The 23289-nt window shown below is 37.8% G+C and overlaps 1 protein-coding gene across 1 annotated transcript in view; it reads right to left on the bottom strand.

Annotated features, from left to right (window-relative positions):
* ADGB (androglobin) overlaps positions 1–23289 on the bottom strand; it is a 139787-nt gene that overhangs the window by 109463 nt on the left and 7035 nt on the right. The window contains exons 2-3 of the mRNA XM_086625981.1: positions 21032–21377; positions 2178–2328 (exon numbers count right to left, since the gene is read on the bottom strand). Coding sequence (XP_086482107.1) covers positions 2178–2328; positions 21032–21377 — 497 coding nt within the window. The remainder of the gene's footprint in view (positions 1–2177; positions 2329–21031; positions 21378–23289) is intronic.

The following is a 23289-nucleotide window of genomic DNA, read 5'->3' on the forward strand; positions in this document are numbered from 1 at the left end:
TCTACAGGCTAACCAAGAGAAAGAGTTTCTGGGAAGGAAAAACTACAATGCTTTGAGTACTTACCGATTAAAGGAAGGTAAAAGAAAATGTATTACAAAAGCATAAAAAGCAAACACAGACAACTCCAAAATAGTATTTTCTCCACACGTTTTTCTTGCTTGTTTCACTGTGCAAGTTCTTTCAACATACCAATCCGTAACAAACTATTTAAAGTACCTGAAGGAAGTGCAATAAGTTTTTTGGGAAAAAAAGAACCATTTAGGAATACTTAGTCCTCTGAAAGCTTAAAGGAAGCTTAAAGGAAGCCTTGTAGGCTGGACCATACAGAACTGTAATAACAGAGTTTATACTCTGCTTTCAGAGACATCCAACCCTGACTACATGGTGTGACAGGAAAGTTTAGCACTTTAGCACTAGATAAACCATGAAAACGAGGCAGGTGAGAATGACATAGCACTACGAAAAGAAACACTAGAAAAAAAACAGAGATACACCCTCTCTTTAGCTTACAAGTGCAAAAATACTTTGAAGAAGGATATTGTAAGTTGAGCTAAACTTGGCTGACAAAAATAGGTTTAACTTATCTTTTATTTAAGGTGGCTATAAGACACAACTGCCAGGTTCATTCTCTGAGGACAGGAGTCTCAACCACAAGTTCTACAGGAAGAAACAGGCACAAGAGAAACAGAAAAGGCCAAATGCGCAATCTCAGCAGCACATTGAACTGCTCTAAGAGAGGATATTACGTAGGGGTGCTTGATAAAAGAGCTTTAGTGTTACAAGGAAAGAGATCACTTCCAATTGGTTCCTTTTCCCACGCAAGAAAATAGGATTGTTTATGTTCCTTTTCTAAGTGTATTCAGACGGTACTAGATGCCATCACTAATTCTGTTTCTACCTGAAATACCCTATAGGATATTGAATTCTAGGTAGCTGCTTTGCTCAAAGGAGGCCACATTAGAAAATCCTTTAGATCTCTAAATTTATTTGCTGTGACCGACAACTCCTTTAAACGAGCAAAAAGAGCAATGTATCATATAGCTTGTGGCTGAAGAACTGAATGGTCCAGTAAACACCTCAGAATGCTTCTCATGCTAAAAAAAGAAGAAAGATTTTCAGTTACAATGATTTTTAAATTTTACTATTATAATAATGTCTGGCAGACCTAACAGATTACTGCGAAATAAATGTCTAGAGTACAGCCCAAAGACATCAAGTGTGGTAATGGAACAGAAGAAAGACACAAAGGAAAACTATTTACCTGTCAAGTTAATGGCAGCATTCAGTATAGAACCTATAACTTCTTTCAAAAGAGTACTTTGGCCCCAGAGGGCTACAGTATATTTATGCTTGGGATAGCAAAAAAAAAAAAATCTACAAACACATGTGCTGACATACACATAACATGCAAGAATATATACAGAACAAACATATGAACAAAGTAGAATTTGCATATAAAATAGATGATATAGCACAGTATTAAATGGATTTTAAATATCACTTTAAAATGTAAAGTTTAAGGAACTCTTTAAGAAATAATTTTACTACTACTCTGCACAAAATGCACATACATTCCCTAAAGACAACCAGTTCGAAAGAGTAAAAGTCCAGATGGGATTTAAAAGTCATTCCAAAATTGTAAAGACTGAGGAATTTTTCAGCATCTGGTAGGTGCTTACTTTCTGCAAAATAATGGTATTCCCTCAAACCATTCTCCGCACATTAGAACTGCAGACAGTGTTTCACATATCCAGAAACTGAGGTGTGCAAAAATAAAGAAAACATTTTTTTTGCATAATAAAATGGGTGCATACAACCTTTGAGGCCACAGAAACTGCAGTGCCCAGAGAAGGGATTGCTCTGACATAATACAACAGTTCAGCTTGTTCTCACATCCCCAGTTTTAACTATGTTATGAAATAGATGTTGGGGTTGTGGGTATTTTAACTGTTAATGTCACACATTAATGCACACACATTAAAAGTTTGTTTAAAAAGCAAAAAACAAAAAATGTACAATACTTTCAGTTTATTACTTTAGTTTAGTAAGGAACTAATTAAACTCATTGAAAATTAATATATTTATCAATAACAAGTTACTCTGAAGTTGTAACAAATACTATTAAATACAGGTACAAAAAATAAAGTTGAAATAATATACCTGTCATACAACTTACTGAAATGAGACTTTTTTCAGATTTTTCTTTCTCTTTTCCAACTTTTCCAGTATCCCATTTTTCTGCATTGATATCTGCTTCATTCCATTCTGGCCAAATAGGAAATCTCCACCTCTCATTGGAACCATCTACATGGGAAGACGCAGTCGTCCTGGAAAACAAACAGAGGCATGATTAAAAATGAACAGTATATTAGGCAAGGGTAGTAAGAAGATTTTTATCTCATAAAATATTCTTTTTTTTAATGGGCTGTAATAAAAATTTTAGTAACTACAATCATTTTTTTTCACTAAGATAAGCGAGCCTATAGAAGTGCTAGATGGCATTATTAGGTATAAACCAACAAAATATTTAAATGCATTTATATGAGGAATCCTACTGAAGTAAACGAGACAGCTGAAGCACAAAAGCAGAATGTGAGGACAGTTTCCTCCCTCTTCCTTTTCTCCTGCTTCAAGCCACATGGTTCTCCTTTCTCTCCTGTGCCAGTCCTAGAATTCAGAACCCAACTCAACTCATTCATCTGAAGGATATCCTTTTTTTCTTTTTTTTTTTTTTCCCCTGACTTATTTTCTTTAACCAACCAGAAGGAGCTTGCCATGGATAAAAGACATATTGGTGTAAAGGACTCCCACTTCTAGGCACCTGTGAGCTGTTAGACCAGCTAGTTCTGTCTCCAGTTAGTTTCATTTTCAGAGCCTCCTGTGCTACCGGTACTGTCACTACCCTCTTCTTGGGATTCACAACTCCAGTAAAGTTTGCTGAGACTGCAGGGATTTTCACAAGACTAATACACACAGTGGTCAGAGCTACCATCTAGCACTAGTAGTACCTGTGCACATCATTTTTTTAGTGCATTTTTCTCGGGCTGAAAAATTGAATTAGCTAGAATGAGAATACAGCAGCTCCTTCCCCCTTAACTACCAAACCTGAGAGCAGGCGAAGTATGTGCAAGTCGCATCTTAATTATATTCTCCCAGATCCACTGGCAATAAACTGTAGATGTGTTCCACTCAAAAGAACCAAGGGAAGAAGCTGCAGAGACCTGAGAAGTAACCTGGCACCAAAAACTAAGCAAAAGGGTTTAAACAAATCTTATTGCAGCAAAAACATATGGACTTCAACGAGCTGGAAAAAAGAACTAAGGTCAGAATTTCCTCTTTGACACGCAGCAGTGTCCTACAGCAGAAATACAATATTAGACAGAGACTTTTTTACTACTGGAGCCTTAACAATGTACTTACATGATTCTTCTATTTCATTATTTACATCTCATTAGCTACAAAAAGCTAAAGATATTGTAATTTTCTCTTTCCCTTCCTTATACCCTATACCATACGCTTTTTTTTTTTTTTTTAAATAAGAAACAGCATAATTCCTACCAATATGTCCAGGAGATCAGGAAGAGAACAACATTTTGGGCTACAGTTGGGAGAGCTATTTTTACAAACTAGTGGCAAGAAATATTTATTTTAAAAATAAAAGCTTAATCTCTTTAGAAACTGACATTTTCAGGAGATTTAAAAGGGAAAGCTTCTATTTTTTTTATATTTGAGAACAGTTTGGGTTTTTTAACTTCTGGCCATATATTGCATATTATTGTGTGGATAATTATCCCGACACACAAATCATGAGTGATACGATATAAAACCATACTCACATTTTAAATTTCAGAATTATAGGTTCTATAATTTCAGAATTATAGAATTATAGGTTCTCAATTATAACCCAATTGAGATTTGGGTGACCCCACAGAAAAAACATGAGCACTGATTATGATCTACAGTGTCACTCAGATTGTGCAAAGCATTTGACATTTCTGATAAAATGGTCACAGTGCCATAATCAACATATGCTCTTTTTTAGTTCATATACACAATAGTCATTCATTGTTCCTACATTGGCGCAACATTAATTATGACTACGTTCTAAAGACAAACACAGACTACATAAATTAGAAGTCAGACTTGAGGGAAAAGGGTGTGTAGCAAGTGACACCTGAAAGTATCATTAAGCCCTGTCTCCCAGAAGGTAGAAACAAGGGCAAGTCACTTGGGCAAACAGAGACATTGCTCAATTGTGGAGCAATGAAATTACAAAAGCAAAAGCTCAGCTGGAAATAATCAAAGGACATTAAGGGCAAGGAAAAAAGCTTCCATAAGTACACTAAGTAAGGAAAGCGCACATGCACTGCTTAATGGGACAGGAAAAGCACCAACAAAGGACATATGAAAGGCCAAGATATTCAATGCCTATTTGTGTATTGGATTTTGTTGGCAAATTTGGCTCTCAGATTTCCCAGTCCACGAGTCTACTAGGAGAGTCTGTGGGAGTGAAGCATTAATTACAGTAGAGGAAGACATGTAGGAGGTACTTAAGTCAACTGGACACACACAGGTCCATGGGACTAGTTGGGATGCGAGCAAAGGTACTGAGGGAGCTAACTGGGGTCATACCAAGTTTCCTGTCAATCATATTCGAAAGAGGCAATCGGCAAAGTTTTCTATGACTGGAAAAAGGCAAGCATCACACTCATCTTCAAAAACGGCTAGAACGAGAATCTGGGGAACTACAGTGCTTGGAAATACTTTAAATTCAAATGGATAAGGACCTAAGCAACCTGATCTAAGTTGGCCCTGCTTTGAGCAGGGCGTTGGACTAGATGGCTTCCCAGAGGCATCTTTCAATCAGCGATTTTCTATGATTCCATAATACTTTGTTGTTAGCAATTATAAGGACAAAGACATAGGTAAAAATAAAAATTCCTCACTGTCTAGACAATACCTACATTCATCCACACTACCAGTAACTTATTGAAAGACAGCGGTGAAAATTCAATACCATTTGTGCCTTCTGCTGTGCAAATAAGAAATACAGTGTCTACCACTCTAACTGGAAGGAAGACATATTCTCTGGAGTGATACCTCACTTGCTTTTCCATCTTTGTCATCTCAGTCACCTGTAAACGGCCTCCAACCTCTATTACGTTTGATTTTTCATTAATCGTATCTTTTTTTTTCTCCAGCATTTTCTTGAAGACTCAAATTATGCTTCATTCTATATTCAGTAACTCTTAACAAGTAATTGAAAACCCTGAAGTGTTTATCAGTGTCTTTGGATTACTAGGAATGTCTGTACCAGTTCCAGTTGTTTCGAAGAATCTGCTGTATCTGCATTAACTGAATGCATGAAGAACCATGAAAAACAGAATACTAACTGTACCAACAGCTTCAATGCTTGTGATATTTTGAAACTTTGCCCCTTTCAACATTGATTTAAATACAACTCCTGGCAGCTTCTTACATATACTTATAAGCAAAGAAATGACAAGTTAAAATCCTTACTTTTCTACTTCTTTCTCATTTCAGATGAAATATGAATATGTACTGATTTTAAATATTCAGGGACTACTTCTAATTTTTTGAAACTTTTTTTCCTCCCTCTAAGTCTGCATTCGTTCTTTTAAATGTTTACAGAGAAGCACGTAAGTTTCACTCAATAATGATAACAATAAAGATGTTCTGAAGCCATTCCCAAAGACAATTAAATAATAATTGCGATAATTGCTGTAAGATTTCTGACTGCTTTGGGACAATAATGGAATAATAAAAAAACAGATTTTTAAAAAACAATGAAATATGGAAACACTTGCCTAGCTTACTATCACACTAAGACAGAAAATTACTTTACAATACACTTTGACATAGAATACCCTCAACACTAACAACGTGGAAGACACGGAAACAGTGTTATCTATGACTGAGATGTCTGAACTCAATTGGAGAAGCCCAATGCTCCTGCTTCTCAAAAAGGATGATTCAATAAGATTTTGGAAAAATTCATTAAGAATTGCAATTTAATTGGACTAAAAATATAAATGAATAAATGAAAAAAGACACCTGAATTTATTAAAATACTGTGGTTGAATAAGGATATTAAGAAGTTCCTTTAGTACAAGAATTGAATACTATAATACCTTGAGAATTCTTTGAAACAAACTAACAGACACAAGGACAACGTGAAGTATTACTGGTATTCTATGCTCAAGCTGCATTGCTTCATTGTGCAATAGTATTTTAAACACCAATTTACTGGCACTTCTTTTTAATGATGTGCTAAACCCTAAAGGAGAAAAAGGAAGAATAAATTGCCAAATGAGTGGAACGCTATGAAGTTGGCACTAATTCACCTCTGATCCTCTAAGTAGCTACTCCAAGGATATCAGTACAATTAATATAGTGCGAACAAGGGAAATAGGGAATGGCGGGATGGACAAACACAACAGGAAAAAAAATTGCAGACAGATTACAACCTAAATTTTTCAGATTTAATAGAGAGACAATAGAGGCCCACAAGCATTTCTCTCAAGTTAAGTGTGAAGCGTGCTCTATGAAGTTAAGCAGAGTCATTTAGTCTGTAGAGATATACACATTAGCTACTCACCCACTCTATAAGCAAGGAAGATCTTGCCAATATATGGTCAATGGAGTCCAGGGAGCAAATATTTTCTTCTTAAAGTAGATAAATCTACCTGTAAACTGTCTATGACTGTTACTCACAGAGGAAACTCCGCAACATTGAAGGAAGTCTTCTCAAGGGAATTACAGCAGTATTGGTATTTAGTTTCAGAACAGCATAGCTACTCCATTTTCCTTTCCCAGTACTCATGTCATTCCGGATCACCAGACGATAATAATTTTGTGACACATGAAAATAATCGGTGCACTATGCAGGCTTTTTAGAATTCAGGAAGACACCATCCTTTCTATTTCATTCTTTCCTCCAGATAAAGATTTAATACTGTCTTTCCTAACCCCTCCTTGCAAAAGTTAGACTTGTAATCTTGCTTAGCATTTTGATGCAGTCACTTTCCTTAACAATAAAACAAAACAAAATTCAAAAAAAAGGAAGGAAAAAGAACTAGTTCTTCACTTTTACTTAGATGAGCAGATCTAAGGATGGAAATGAGACATATTCTCACAGTAATTTTGACTGGGAGTACCTGAAACAGATAAAATTGTTTAATAGTTCAATAATGATGTCAGCACTGCTTCCACAGTGGCTCTGGAGCTTTATGCAGAAATCTGATTGGAGCCTTGACAGATAAAAGTGCTTCAGCTTTTTCTGTTTTCGTGTCAGTACTTTGGAAGTTAGGAGAAAAAACGCCCAGGGATTCCACCATATTGATGACTTCTTCAGGACTTCTGGTTAGTTATTTGCGTATGGATATGTCCAATCTTTTTATTCTTTCTGCGATCCTTGTCATTTCTGATGACATAGGTTGCAAAGATTATAATTTTTTTTTTCAGCTAAATCCTTTTCAGTTTCTATTTTCATTAAGGTTTCATTTGTTTATTTCTATTAAACCTACTTAAGTTTCAAAGTTTAAGATCTGCTTTATGTTATCATTCTAAGAAATCAATATGTAAGTTTTCATGAACTTAGACACAGTGCTGGGATCTCTGCCTGAGGATTGAGATGCAAAATTGAAAGCTAATTTTTCACTAACTTAATGAATAGCTACTCAGCAGCTGAGCTACAGTTACTGCCTATGCATCTGTTCTTAGCTAACTTCCCACTGTGGAGTAAAACATGTGTTTGCTTAAAGCATATTTTGAAGAATCAAAAGACTGAGAATTGATATCTGTAACAGCAACTGCTTAAACAAACCAGCCATTTTATTTGCAGTATGATGCATTTAGGTGGTACAGTATGATTAGGCATTTATATGCTAGCCTTTCTGTAGACACAGTCATTGTGAGTTTGGTCTTCATTTGATTCATTCTATTAAGAACTTGTTTGTCTCCACAGCAGGGCATTTGTTGCTAAGTAACTGCCAACCGGCCATCACTTCATCCCATCTTAGTGCTCCCTGTAGGTGTTTTAAATGGTGACCAACATTACCCATAGCATGTTAGAAAGATTAAAATACAAACTGTGAATTTGATCATAACAGCATCCTAACAAAAGATAAAATCTATTTGATGCTCATCATTTTCGCTTTGTTCCCTGGACAGTGTTGCCAATTTTTTATCCTTCATTAAATACTATCTATTCTTTTCACGAAATGCCTGCAGCCACTACACTTCACAGCTTAGTTTCAGCCAAACCCCAGAAAATACACTATTAACATGTATCTGATGTCACTCTGACTACAGTTTTTAGGATAGCCAATAATTAGTGGAAACGATTCAGTAACAGGACATGATACTTAGGTAATTAATATCTGGCAGGTCAATGAATGAGGCTCAGAGCTGAAACTTTTATCCTTCTTTCCTCCTTTGACTCCACTGGATGCTCTAAATTCCTCTATATGTACAGAGGTAAGAGCAATCTGAAGGAAGAGATGTGAGTGAGGAATCTCACATCTCATGTTCCTCATTTGATAACAATATGGGAATGCAGGAAGATGAGAATTTTGAGCTTTTTCCACTTACCAGGAAGCAATAAAGAAAAATGTGTCCTTTCTCTTGGATTGTTTGAGCACTCAGAAGAAACAATTTCTGGCCCCAGTAAAGGCTTTTATATTATGAAAAAGAGGGCAGAGAACATATGGCTCAACTTCTCCTCCAAAAATGTCTTGGAAGGAAACTAATTAACTTTTTCCCTAATCTCTTCAGAACTTAAAGACAAAAGGCCCCTTTGAAGACATGATTTATGCCAGAAAGTTCTTTTAAACTCTAATCATTGAAATAGGTTTTCAAAAGTAGTATCTGAATATCTTAGAAACAGCAGAAAACATAGCAACACTCAACTTCATAAGAATCTGGAAAGGATATGAGAATGTTTGACCAAGTATCAGCAACTCTCTTGCAAAATGGTTTGCTCTTTTTCTTCCTACCTAGTGCCATTCTTCAGAAAAGGAATAAACAGAATTAGTCACAATCAGACAATCTAATAAGCAGCTAAGGCAATATAGTCTTTGCTTTATTATTAATATGAATATATTAATATTAATGTATTTATTTCTATAAATATTAATATAATAATATTTATAGAAATATTGTTAATATAGTCAGCAGCAATTATAAAATAAAACCAAAGCAGCTAAGGCAATATAGCCTTTGCTTTATTGTTAATATATTAATAATATTAATAAAATTAATATAGTCAGCAGCAATTATAAAATAAAACCAAAATATGTATGTGTCATTTACTGTAACTTACTGTTATTCTTATCTTGAACACTGGAGCCAAAACTTAAAGTACTCTCTGCAGAACAAAAATACACTAGTCTAAATGCTCAGGGCTCTCATGGTTGGGAAGTGACTCAAGCCATGGATGCATTTCAAGTGCAACGAGCAGAACAAATAATTGTAAAGCATCTAAGTTGCAATGACAGTTGCTTGCAAAGCCTAGGACAATAGGTTTTGTTGTCATTTCAGTTTTTTGGATTTCTTCCTCAAAAAGCACAGAGTCCTTTCTGTGTGAAGCAAGATCAAACTGCAGAAAATAGATAGTGGTGATAGAAAAGATGAATACCATCTGATTCTTCTTTATAGGTATTTTATTTTTAAAGGAGTCTGTAATTTGGATCACTACTTTCAAGTGTAATATTCTCATTTCTAAACATAACTGACATCCTTGTAGGTGTCAGACAAACTATTAATAGATTCTTATAACTTTCCAAGAATGAGCCTATTCCAAATGTGCACACATTTGCGAAGAGACAATGGTCACCTAGCCTCACATGTAGCCTGGCCAGCCAGAAGTCCATGTTTTCTTATTCGTATTTGGAGATACTAATTCTTGGTTTGCTTTCTAAATTACAGAAGTTAAACACAAATCAACAAACAAACAAAGCTACATGCCAAATCCCTTGCCCAAATTGTACGTAGTGGTGTTTCCTGGACATTATTTCAAAGAAAAATTCATGAGAGGCAGTGGTCTAGAAGCATTGTGGTTTTTAAAAGCTTTTTTTAAGTTTGTTCTCCTTATTTTCAACCTGATTCTATTTGTTGCCGTACAAGTATTGTCTGAATTTTGGTCTTGATCATCTTAAAATTACAGCTAAATTTGAAAATCTATCTTTAAAAGTTTAGATCAGTTCTCATCAACATAATTCAGACTTTTGCTATTTTGATCCATTTACACCAACTACACCTTTTTGCTATATACAAATTTGAACTGAAGTCAGAAATTGAATACAAAAAGCAGAATAGAGTACTAGACTGGTACCATGCGTTAGAAAAAAAAGATGAAGATGCATTCAAAAAACTGATGACAAATAAGGCAACTAAATATTTCATATAGATCACAATAGATTTGTTTTGCCTTTTGTGACTAAAGCTTAGCAAAGGTAAAACAAAAATAATTTTTTTAATGTATTTTTGGAAAAATACATGTGAAATCCAAGCTTCATGCTCATAGCAAGCTCACATACAGTGTTAGAATTTTGGACTCTTCTAACCTTCTATTTTTGCATTCCAGAAAGAATAATAGTTTTTATTGCATAAACTATCATTAATAAATGGCTAAAAGATAGAAGGAAAATTAGGTGAAGTTACAGACTTCAGAAAGAACAGTGCAGACACTGCTGCTTTCAACGGCAGCACAAGTCAAGACTGTGGCCTGTGAGAGCCATGCTAGAAAATCTCAGCTTGCCATTTTCAGTGGCAAGAGCCAACTGCAGTAAAAAATCTCTGCTCCTGATTCTATGGACCCAAAGGACTGCTCTCAAAAAGATTTTAATATGGAATGGGAAAAAAATATATTTTGCATATTTGAAAAACATTCTTGATGTGGTGATATCAGATGGCCTGGAAGTCATTCATTTGTCAGCCTTTCATATTCTATCACATTGGAGGTCACTTAGACTTTTAAAAGACATTCTTAAAAAAAATTTATTTTTTTTAAATTTACATTCCCAAGAGTGGAACACTAAAGATTAATCCCAAGAGATGCCTGCCAAAGTAGAAATCTTCTAATATCTAGCTCTTAAATGAGCACTTTTAATCTACAGAAACAAAGATAGTTTACTGAAGAGGGCTTTATATCCAGTTTTACAGGTGGAAATATGATATACCAAGACCTAGGTAGAGTCATAGTGAGGGCTTGGAAAAAGGAGCGCCTTTTCTGGCGATTTTCAGGTGCCAATCTCAAGACAAGAGAAGTGATCTCTGACTGATTCTTCCAAGGTGGTTGACTCTGGGTTATGCTCCAGGTGGGACTGTGGTCAATTGGCCTAAATCCTTTATGGTTACCTGGTTTCAAAAGGTGGAGGTGACAGGCCAAGTGAATGGAGTACAGACTAACACAGGCACCAAGGGTTGCCAGCTGCATCCTGCAGTCTTTCAACAAGTCACAGGTTTGAGTGCAAGCTACATCTAATTTGCAGACTAAATTCCTGTTTTATCAATGCACTGTCCTTCCAACTAGTAGCAAATGACTACAGGTTATATAGTTCTCAGTTAATGGCAACACTTCAAGATCATGAGCTGTCTACCATTACGACAGATCAATTAAGATCTCTGTTCAGGTACAGTCAAGGGAAACATATAAAACACTAGGACACATTAGAAGAAAGGTGTTCAGTACGTGAAATTAGCATAATGCCACTCTGTATAATCAATTTTATGTCCTTTGCATGAAATACTATGTTTGGTTCCAGATGCTCTAGCAATGTAACAATAACTTTAGAAATTCAGTGACAGGCAACAGTTTGGAGCATGGAGGAATAACAAAGCATAAACGTACAAAATACTGAGAAGTCCAGATAAGAGTATATTATTTATCCATTCTCATGACACAAGAAAAACAATGCATCTAACATAAAACACAGCAAACTTAAAACTCAAAAAAGGAAACATCTGACTGCTCAGCACATATTTAGTAGCAGAATTCTTTTACACTAGATGAGACTCAGGTGAGAATAATGGTCTATATCTTCCGGAACAGCCTGTCTCAACCAGCACGTACCTCTGTCAAACTCAGGACCAAAAAAAAAAAAAAGAAAAAAAAGTAATGTACCACTTGGGGGATCTTAATTCCACTCCACTGAGCTCTGTCTGAGAAACCACTAACAGCACAGCTACAGAGCATCCACTTGTTCTGGTTGTCCTTTAAGGCAGAAAGCTGAGGACCTCTTTCCATATCCCTCTTTACTGCACCTGATTCAAAGAGGGAATCTGAAGTCAGGTTTCCCCATATAATTGTACAGCGCCTTAGAAATTATGGAACCAGTAACATATTCCGAGTTTGTTTCTCCCCGTGTTTCCTGCTATAAAGATTGAGCTGGCCTTACATTCACCTATAAAAATGCCAGGCAGATTGCAGCACCTTCCAACCCAAACCATTCTATGATTCTACGATCGCCACTGGCGTATTACTTAATGTTTTCATGCCCATGAGTCCATGAAGTTTGAAGTCTACAGATCAGGGTAGGCTGAGCTCTCAGGGGTTCATTGTTTTAATTAGAATTAACTAGGAAAACTAATTTGAATATATAATATCCTAATTAAAATGTGATGTAGTTAATCAAAAACTTCAACTTACTGGTTGTCTTATATGCTATTTTGTTTATCATATTTACTCGGGAAGAACCCATTGTCTCAACACAAAGCATGAAACCAAAAAAAAAAGTTAAAGGTAGAAGGGAAACAAATTGACCATATTACAACTATTAAAGCTGTAGTGCATGTACACACAGAAACATTTCAATGAATGAAAAACAGGTGCTGAAAGCAAGATCTTCTTCTTCCTGGCCAGAAAATGCTAACATTAAAAATTTTGGGTGTGCTTAACTTTATTTCTGAGACTAACAAAAATACTGACCTTGGAAATATGAGTTATGTACAAAACAAATAGACAATAAAAGACAATTTCAAAAGTGGATATTTTATGCTCAGGAAGCACAGTGCAAACTCTCCAGGAATGTCTAGTTTTTATTAGATTACAATATAGGCATTAGTACAATAGTATAGTAAAAGAGTTTGCAGATGCACATTGATGCAATAAATCATTTCTGAAGAATGAAAAAAAATTCACCCAAATTGAAGCTAAGATCGTAACATATCTATCCACTGGCATTACTATGTCTGGGGAAAGTATGCACACACATGATGATACCATTTGCTCAGTGTTTCACATATTTTAAATATTTAAATCTTTACATTTTAGGCTGCACAGATGCATGTGCCTTCAATTCTGCAAATGGAAGTCCTGGAATCCTGGGCCATTACATATTAATATTGTTTCTGAATTATTAGAGAAAATAGGAAATACCTTATCATATCGGTATTGCAAACAGCCAATAAACGTCCCAAAAGGCTCTGGACAGCCATTCAAAACAAAATAAATCTGTTCATTTTAGGAGTGACTGTAGTCAATAGCCTGTAACTAAATGAGAGTTTTTGAGATCACTAAAAGAGACTGTGATCTCAAAATGCCTGTTCCTCAAGATTATCAGGACAGTAGCTGCAAATTGGAAATGAACAACTGCTACAGCTCAAGATACACCACAGTTCACTCCCAGACTCTTGTGAAATCTTAACTGGCTTTGGTGATGTGTATGGTTAGGAAGGAACTGAACTGAGATATTTGAGATAGAAGAGCCTCCTGAGTTACCCAAATGACATTATCAGTTACAATTGTAAAGAATGTTATGAATGTAGTGAAGGTTTAAAATTCTTCATATGGAATCATAAAATCGTTTAGGTTGGAAGAGAACTTTAAGGTCATCGAGTCCAACTGTTAACCTAGCACTGTCAAGTCCACCACTAAACCATCTCCCTAAGCGTCACATCTACACTTTTTTTAAATACCTCCAGGGATGGTGGCTCAACCACATCCCTGGGCAGCCTTTTCCAATGCCTGACAAACTTTTCGGTAAAAATATTTTTTCCTAATATCCAATCTAAACCTCCACTGGCACAACTCGAGGCCACTTCCTCTTGTCCTATCGCTTGTTCCTTGGCCAGCGCTTTCTGCTAGGTGGATATCACTGGTCCCTGGTTGAGCTGGCAAAGCTTCAGTGCCTTTCCTGCACCCCTTTCCATGCGAACTGCCATGCAAACTTCTTTCCCTTGCAAATTTCAGTAACTAGTTGTGCTGTTTTTGGCTGGGATTGAGTTAAATTTCTTCATAGTAGCTTGTATGGGACTGGTTTCGATTTGTGATGAAAACAGTGTTGATAATGGGAATGTTTCAGTTATCGCTGAGCAGTGCTTACACAGCATCAAAGCCTTTCTTGCTTCTCATGCTGCCCTCACAGCAAGTAGGCTGGGGGTACACACAAAGGAACCGGAGGCAACACAGCTGGGATAGCTGACGTCAATCGACTAAAGAGATATTCCTTACCACATGATGTCATACTCAGCAATAAAAGCTGGAGAAAGAAGGAAGAGGGGAACGTTCAGAGTTATGGCATTTGTCTTTCCATGTAACCATTACACATGATGGAGCTGTTTTCCTGGGTATGGCTGAACATCTGCCTGCTGATGAAAAGAACTGAATGAATTCCTTATTTTGCTTTGCTTGTGTGAGCAGCTTTTGCTTTACCTGTTAAGCTGGCTTTATCTCAGTGCATGAGTTTTTGCACTTCTACCCAGATTCTCTCCCCCATCCCACTGCAGGGGGAATGAGCGAGCGGCTGTGTGGGGCTGAGCTGCCTATGGGAGTTAAACCATGACACTAGCATGCTTCAAACCCAAGCACTACATTTCTCATAGCCATAACCTCAAACTAACTGCATTTTTAAGACAGTTTTCAATAAATGGGGCAGAAATAACCATAAAATGGATATGCCTTAATAAAAAAAATTCCAATTTAGGGCATCAGCAATAATCAGGACTAGTATCCTCAATGCCTTTTGTTCAAAATTTTAACTCTGTTTCAAGCCTCTAGCAGAACTTAGTCAGAATCACCAAGCCATACTCATCTCTGACCGTGAAAAACATGTGTAAGTACCACATGAATCTAATTAGCTTTTACAAAAATACAGCAGCCCCTTCTCTCAGTAACGTTACAACACACGTTGCAAGACAAAGATACACCATTGCGTGACCCTCTTGGACCACAAATATAAGAGTGGGCGTACTGAGTCAGAGCAAGAGTGAACTATAGCCCAACATCTTGTCTCAAACAATACTCACAATCGAAATCCTACAAAGTGCATAAAGGCATATAGAGTACATGTCTCTAATACTTTGATAGTTTTCAATCATTTTAGCTCAAGCACTTCCTGAGCTATATGTGGTTGCTATGTATTTACATAATCTTCAATTGACGACTTTTCTTTAGGCTTGTTCCATGACCTCACGTAAATTTTTAGTGCCCATTAAAACTTACACTAGCCAACAACACAAGTGCTGCAGCACAACTCTAAAAGCAGCTTCAACTTCAACCATTATGCTGTTATCCACAAGACTTTAGTTCTTGCCATTCTCAAACTTCAGTCAAACTAGTAAGCCCCACCCAAAACATCAAAAAATTAACCTGTTCAGCCTATATTCTCTAAAACACTGCTGTAGCCTAAACCTTAAGAATACTTACCTAAGAAAAGCATGCTGGCCTTGCCTGACTCCTTATCCTAGGCATATGGGAATTCAAGTATAAATTAGCGATGCAGCTGGTTTTTTCTGTTCTTACTGTCCCAGCCTTTAATCTTAATAACAAATATTAGGTAATCCTAGTCTTTGGTGCAGAAACTCACTGTACAACAACAGTGCAGCAACCTCCTACTCACTGCAATCAATCAGGCACACAGCTAATCTTAAATCATTTCTTCCTCCCAGTCCAGACTTCAGCCTGTCTCTGCAGGTCCTTAAGGATCCATTAGCAGTAAATATTGCCCTTAGTTACTGCTCTCCCTAATAAGAGCTCCAACACCACTCTGACCTTCCCCTATACATAGATGACCTCTGCCTGTGCCACAATTATCCCTAAATCACTTTCCTCTCTTAGCAAGGACCATTAACTCCTCACTCTTGTCCCTAATAACCCAAACTCTAATTCAGATTTTTCTTTGTGCTGGCAGATGCTGATGACTCAAGTTTAATTCAGAAGATGGGGCTTGATGGCACAGATTTTAATCAAATTCATTTAAAAAGCATTTTAATTCATTATCTATTGTTACTAGTCAGACTCTCTTTCAGCACCAACAAAGACATCAATTCCTATTCACTATAGCCGTTGAAACCTGGGAAAGATCAGACTTTCAGTAGCCTCTAATGGTGCAGTTAAAGAAAGCTATAAGCACAGCAGTTCTTTTGAGCTCTTTGGCCTGTCATCTCTGACAACTGCCTATCTCCTGAAGGGAATTGCTACCTAATTAGAGAGCAGTAATGAAGAGACGAAGCTGAGCATCCTGCAGAGACCCGTGCAAAGTCAGGCTCAGCAAAGGAATTTTCCTGCCTTCTCCGTATGCTTCTGAGGTCCCACTCCAGCACCACAATATTTCCACCAATAATGCCTGTTGATATTCCACAGTACAGATATATTGTGCTGACTATTGTAAGCATTTACACGGAAAAAAAAAAAAAAAAAGTTTGACCTCAAATCAAGCAAAGTAATTTTAAGGTGATTAAAATATGTTGTCCAAATGTTTGTACACGTTACTCTCAGAGGGCTCCTGCATTAAGTTAGCCACAAGAGTTGAAATTATAACACTGTAATTTCTTTGTGGTAAGCATTGACAGCTCCCAGGATTTTTTTTACCAATTATTTCTAAAAACTATTAGCCTGTTTTCTTTCCTATACTACTGATATTTCTATTCAGTGTTTCAATCATTGCAGACATATAAAAAACAAGTAGCATTTACTATCAGAAAGACAATATTACAAAAAAAGGACAAAATATTTTTGACATTTTTATCCCTGTGACTGCAAGTTGTGATCAAAAGTAAAACAGAGATCCTCAGGGAAAACCTACTGAGCAATTACCACAGAACACTAAATTGACAGGACATTTTCTCAGGCTGCCTGTAAACATCCATTCCTCTTTCTGATACAGGGATAGTAACATCACTTCAGTTCACTTAGATTTACAGAAAATTTGAACACTAGAAGTTGTCTTGCAAACACACTGAACAAGCTGGGTGACAGAATGAATGTAAATAAACATCAAAGAAATACCTAATAAGCAATTGTCATACCGCAAATGAACACAGCTCCAATCTTACACTGCAGGTGTAAGATTTATTTCTAATGTCCACGACCCGCTAAAAAAAAGAACTTGGTAAACTGCCTTTGATAAAACATTTATGATCATTACTAACATTTGCCTATTATTAGGAGAAAATCATTCCCTAAGGAAATAGAGCAATTTCTAAACACGGGGATTGCCAACCGAAATGAGGACTAAGTCACAGGGTTACACAGTACAGTTTTTTAACACCATGTTCAGCATTTTTTCCTCAATAAATATTAAGAGCAGCAGTCTTAGTTGTTTTGTCCCAGAGTAGACCCCTGCAGAATCAAGTCAGTACTCTGCTGATTTTTCTTGACAATAATAATATAGATCCAGTCTTACATCAGAAAATTGAACATTCTTTGCATTTGGGAATAGAATTGTACTTTCTAGTAAATGAACGACATTTGCACCTTTTTCTCATGGACCTGCAGACACAGAAGTTTAGAATAGGCTGTCACTAGCTTTCCTTGATTTAAATTCATTATCTACAGCTCAACAGATGGTAACGTCAGATCTTTCCTGACAGCTTAAACAAGAAGGTTTATCAAGTCAGTTGCTGAACTTGGCAAGCCCTGCATTGTCCTGAACAAACATTTTTTCATCCAAAGAGCTTTAGTAATATTTCAGAATGACAGAAAGTGAGCAGGGATAGGTCAGTCAGAAAATTAGTATCAGAGTTGCTGTAACTTTAGATTTTTTGTGTCACAAATTTCCTGTTTTCCCCTTTTACATTACTAGCATTTCCAATTTCATATATATTAATATAAATAATAACTGATACAAACACAAACAGAGGTAGTTCTGTATACTAAAAGCTATTCCATCAAATAAGTTTGGTGGTGTTTTTTTTTTTTTTAAAAAAGATCACTTCATCTTTTCATATGCCTGAGTATCATTCAGGTCAATAAGATGTCATACGGAAGTCTATTCAGCACATATAACGAAACATTTAGACACTTATTGCTGAGACTTACTCTTTTTCACAACAAGGGCGCTCAGTATCACAATGGCAGAACAGATAAACCCAGAAGACAAGATACAGTTTAAATAGAAGTTATAGGCTTAATGAAAAAAATTAATACAAGCTGTGTATTCTGTGTTAAGAAAGTTCTGCATTACAATCAGGTTATTGTAATAGTTTCTTCCATAATCTAGTAACATAAGTCACTAAGTCACCAGTAGGACATTTTCAAGCTACTACGTGTAATGTAAAATAGCCTTTTTAGCTATTACTAATAGCAATTACTTGATAATTACACAGTGAGAGATAAATCATATCTCCTGTCCTTTAGGTCCAACATGAGATTTCAAATATCACACAAGCCTGTTTCCTAGATTGCATTTCAGAGGTGTTTCAGTAAACCTCAATATCATTCAAACAGTTTCTAATTAAATATTCTCATCTCAGCTTGACACTAGGAAAACAATTTTCTAATATGATTTCTCTCTCGTGGTCTTATTTAATAAAGCTTAAAGTAACAATGTACTAAAGAAAAAGGCAGACACTGTTCTAGATATTCTGATACAAATAACTCATTTCATAAGAATGATTCTTTTACGAGTTATTATTTATGATATAGGAGAGAATTAATGATGTTACTATAAAAGATGACTCTCAAAAAAAAAAAAGATGTATCTTAATTTAATGGAACAGCTAAAAAATTCTCACACTGTAAGAATGCCTATTAAAGGAAACAACCTGAAATATCATAGAATCATAGAATCATAGAATGGTTAGGGCTGGAAGGGACCTTCAAAGGTCATCTAGTCCAACCCCCCTGCAAGGAACAGGGATATCTCCAACTAGATCAGGTTGCTCAGGGCCTTGTCCAACCTGGCCTTGAACGTCTCCAGGGATGGAGCATCCACCACCTCTCTGGGCAACCTGTTCCAGTGTTCTACCACTCTAAATATTGAACAAAAGCTTTTGGATGACGGTCCATTCAGTTTCACCTACACTGGAAAGTAAGAAAATACTTCTTTTTCTCTAACTGTGCTAAAAAATAAAAGTGTCCCTCATGCCTTAGACATTGTCAGAAAAATTTTGATAAACTGCTTGAAGCAGTAAATATGAGGGGCTATATGGCTGTGGCCAGTTACTAAGCAAAGGGATGCAGTGAGGAGAAGGGAGGAACTGGAGATGCTGGCTGCCCACAGCAACAGAAAAGTTATCAAAATGGGAATCGGGGTGTGAAACATGAAATGGAAGGTATGGAAACATGAAATAAGAAACTACTTTGTAGCAAAGGCAGAGTAACTGGATATCAAATAAGAACAAAGGGGCATTTGAAGGTTGATTTTCCAGAAAGAAAGAAGCAATACAGTTGAAACTTTTATTTATGGCAAGAAAAAGACAAAAAAAAAAAAAAAAGGCATGAGCACATACATCAGATACTTTTTCATCTGAATCCTGCCAGTGCCGTGCATGCAAGTTTACCTACTTTAGGATGAGAAAGCTGCTCAAAACATAGAAAAAGAACTCTCAGGTCAAAATAGCAACACTGAAAACAATTCAGTGTTTTCTATTTATTTATTTGTCTTTGCAGGAAGAAATACACATTTTCACAGAAATATAGAAATTCACACTAAATACCTAGCAAAGAGTGAATAACTTTAAAATATCTCGGGAGATACCACTTAGACAAAAATATTTAAGAAATTAACAGGAAGGACGATTTTTCTTTTAATACTTAATTTCCACAGATTCATTATAACATAGAGAAAACATTCAAGGCATTGGGAACTGTGTTTCCCTTCTGTAAACGAAACTGATGGGCTGTAACAGTCATTAACCATTTTGCCCTGAAAACTTCAGCTAGCTTGGTTCCTCTACCTGATGAAAACGGAGGGTGCATGTTCCCATAATTATTATCCTGATTCACAGCTCCGAGGTTCTTTTAAACTCAAACCATATTTCAGTGAACGCTTAACTTCTCTCTGCTCCTGACCCGAAGTTGAATGCTCCGTACTGTGAGCCGTGGCCAACACGCAGCCCCTCGCATACACATCACAAAGAGCCACATCGCAAAACGACCCACCTGTGGTGTGTGCCCTGATCTTCTCGTTTCTATTGCTGTCCTCAAGATCCGAGGTACATTGTCTGCTAGATCAGCTATGGCTCAAGATACACACAATATCGTTTAGGAAAGATGACGCTCCTGGACAGGTGCCATGGGAATTACCGGACAGGTGCATGGGAGATACCGGACAGGTGGAAGAAAGCACAACTTCCACGCTGAGCTGGGGCCTCCCGTTTAAACAAACAAAATAAACCAAACGACAACAACCAAACCCCAGCCTTTCTTTCTATCGAAACTACTTCTAACTGAGCATCCCCTTGAGCAAGGAAACCTTCTTCGCGCAAGTTACTCGCCCGCACAGGACTGCGGGCTCGCTCGCTCACTCTCCCGGCCTCCAGCCTGTGCCGGTGATGACGAGGCCGCGGCGGCGCGGCGCGGAGCCGCACGGAGCCGCACCGGCCCGGCCCGCCCCGCCGGCCGCGGGCCCTAACGGCCGCCCGAGCCCGAGGAAAGGCGGGCGGGCGCGCCGCTGGGAAGTCCCGGGGGAAGTTTCCAGAGGGCCCGCGGGGACGGCCGAGCCCCGATCCCGGGAGCGGCCGCAGCAGCCCCGGCCGGGCACGCCGGTGTGTCTGCCCGCCCCCCCGCCTCGCTCCCCGGGGTCATCCCTCGCCCCGCATTCTTCCCTTCCTTCCCGGGGCTCTTACACTTTGGCGGAGGCGCCCGGCAGCCCGGAGCTGCTACGGCTGCCGAGCTCCTTCTTCTTGCTCCCCTTGGAGGCCATGGCCGCGAGTCCCGCCGCGTCCGCCGCGTTGCCGGGCGACCCGGCCCGCCCGAGGGAGCGCCTCCAGCGCCCCGCCGCAGGAAGGGCGGGCAGGAGATGCCCCGGCAGGTGCCACCGGCCGCGGAGGAGGGCAGGCGGCCGCAGGAGGGGCCGCCGGCGTCGGGTCGGGGGCGACGCTCCGCGCCCGTCCCGCCCGCGCACCGTCCCCGGCGCGGGGGGAGCGCGGACACGCGCCGGGCCGCCGACTCCAAGTTCAAGGAAGCGAAAAACTGGTATAAAGTGTTTTAGCAGAAAAAGGCTTAGCTTTGCAGGTGATGAAACACTGCTCTCTGAGCTTACGCAGCAGCTGCAAGGATCTTCACGAAGGCAATAATTTGAAAAAAAAAAAAACCTAAAAAAAAAGGTAAAGACGTTTTCAAAGTGCTTTTTAGTTACAAATATTCTAATCGCATGACTAAGTTTCTGTCGACCAAGTAAAGAGCAAGAGTAGAAAGTATCACTCTGAAATGGTAGCTTTTTTTTTTTTTTTTTTGCCCCGTTTCATATCAGTGCATATAGACCACATGAGAAGGAAAGGAAAAAGAATGAGTCCCGGAGCAATTTTAGACCTGGAATGTGCAAGTATTTATTTTCTGTCTTCATTTCAAAATGATGCAGCTAATCAATTCCTGATATGAAGCCTATGATTACGGAAGTGAATGGAGTTTCAGCATGGTCAGGTAAAACTAACGTTAATCAGCTACTTTTGAATTCAGCAGATAGCCGACTTCAATCAAACTAAGCAGACTTTTCTGGATACAGTCCAGAGATTACATTATTGCCAACAACTCCTGTTTCTAACTCTTAACCCATTTGCTATTTCCCAATCTGTAGTGTGTGATGAAAAATCCGTGATAAAACAAAACATACTTCTTTTTCTATTCTTATTCAAGCTAAGTCTTTATGAAATATAAAAAACAATGAAAATATATGTCAAATTGCAGAGGGCATGAGGATATTAAAAGATACAAGGAAAAATATGCAGATGTTGCTATATCTAGAGGCTTATTTTAGACAAATGTCAGATCTTGATTTACATCAAGATGACAGGCGGCCATATACATACTTCTAAATTTCCAAGTGGAAAATTCTTCCACGTCTTTGAATTTCCTTCAGCATTATGTCCAACAGCATTCATTTTAAATGAGGTAACTTGGGACACTTTTCACTTGAGAACCAAGTAAACATTTCAGGTTTATTTATTTCTTTTCAAACTGAGCAGCTGTTTTTATCTCTTCACATAATTACACTCTCAAACATTGATCAGGGTATGCAGATGAATAACAGCAGAGACAGAGGTGAGTTCAAACAGCTGGCTACTGCTTCAGTACCAGTGCAGGGTTGTTAACGTCCACATCGTGCTGGATGCTGATGCAAACTTGCAGAGTTAGGCTGGAATTTACAGGACTGAGTTTGTGACCCAGAAAACAGACAAAAACACCTCAGATAATCTGAAATTCCCGTCTATTTCTCTGAATCCCCTTTCCCTTCCTGTACTCACTGGGCAGAGAATCTACTATGGAAAAGTATCTATGAAACACAGGTGTAAGCAGCACCTGTGAAAGTTTTCCTAGTGGGAAAACTGCCTTCCTGATCCCAGCTGACCAGTGAGGTTTCCAGCATCCCAGCAAATATAATTCTTGTAATACCTTTATGTGAAAGACAACAGAAAAGTAACTGAAATGTGAGTGCATCTGTCTGTAAACATTTTTGGGTGGTGAAGGGGGAAGGACAGAAATCAGAAGAGAATGTATGTAAGTTACAGACTCCTTCATTCTTTGCTCTGTTAAATGATAGCTGCTACATAGGAAGTTCAAAATGCACCTTTTACCATAAAATTCTAAATAAGTTTGTTTGCAAAGAGTGATGGCATTATAAGCACATATCTAGGTGCTTTGTGAAGAAGAAAAATTGGATCTCAAGTTTTGCGTCCATCAAGTCACATCTTTTTGTTTATCCAAGTACTTAATTTAGAATTCCATAACCTAACAGTAATGACAAGGGCAGATTGTTTGGAAAGAGAAGTTAATTTGAATTTTAAAAGAGCTAGTTTCCTAACTCACAAAGAATCTGTAAGGTCAAAGGAGCTGTTTCACTGGTCTAATGTCTCAAGCCATGAAGTGTATCTGACAGACATTGCCT

Source organism: Tauraco erythrolophus, chromosome 2, assembly GCF_009769465.1.
Source record: "Tauraco erythrolophus isolate bTauEry1 chromosome 2, bTauEry1.pri, whole genome shotgun sequence".
Classification (NCBI taxonomy): domain Eukaryota; kingdom Metazoa; phylum Chordata; class Aves; order Musophagiformes; family Musophagidae; genus Tauraco; species Tauraco erythrolophus.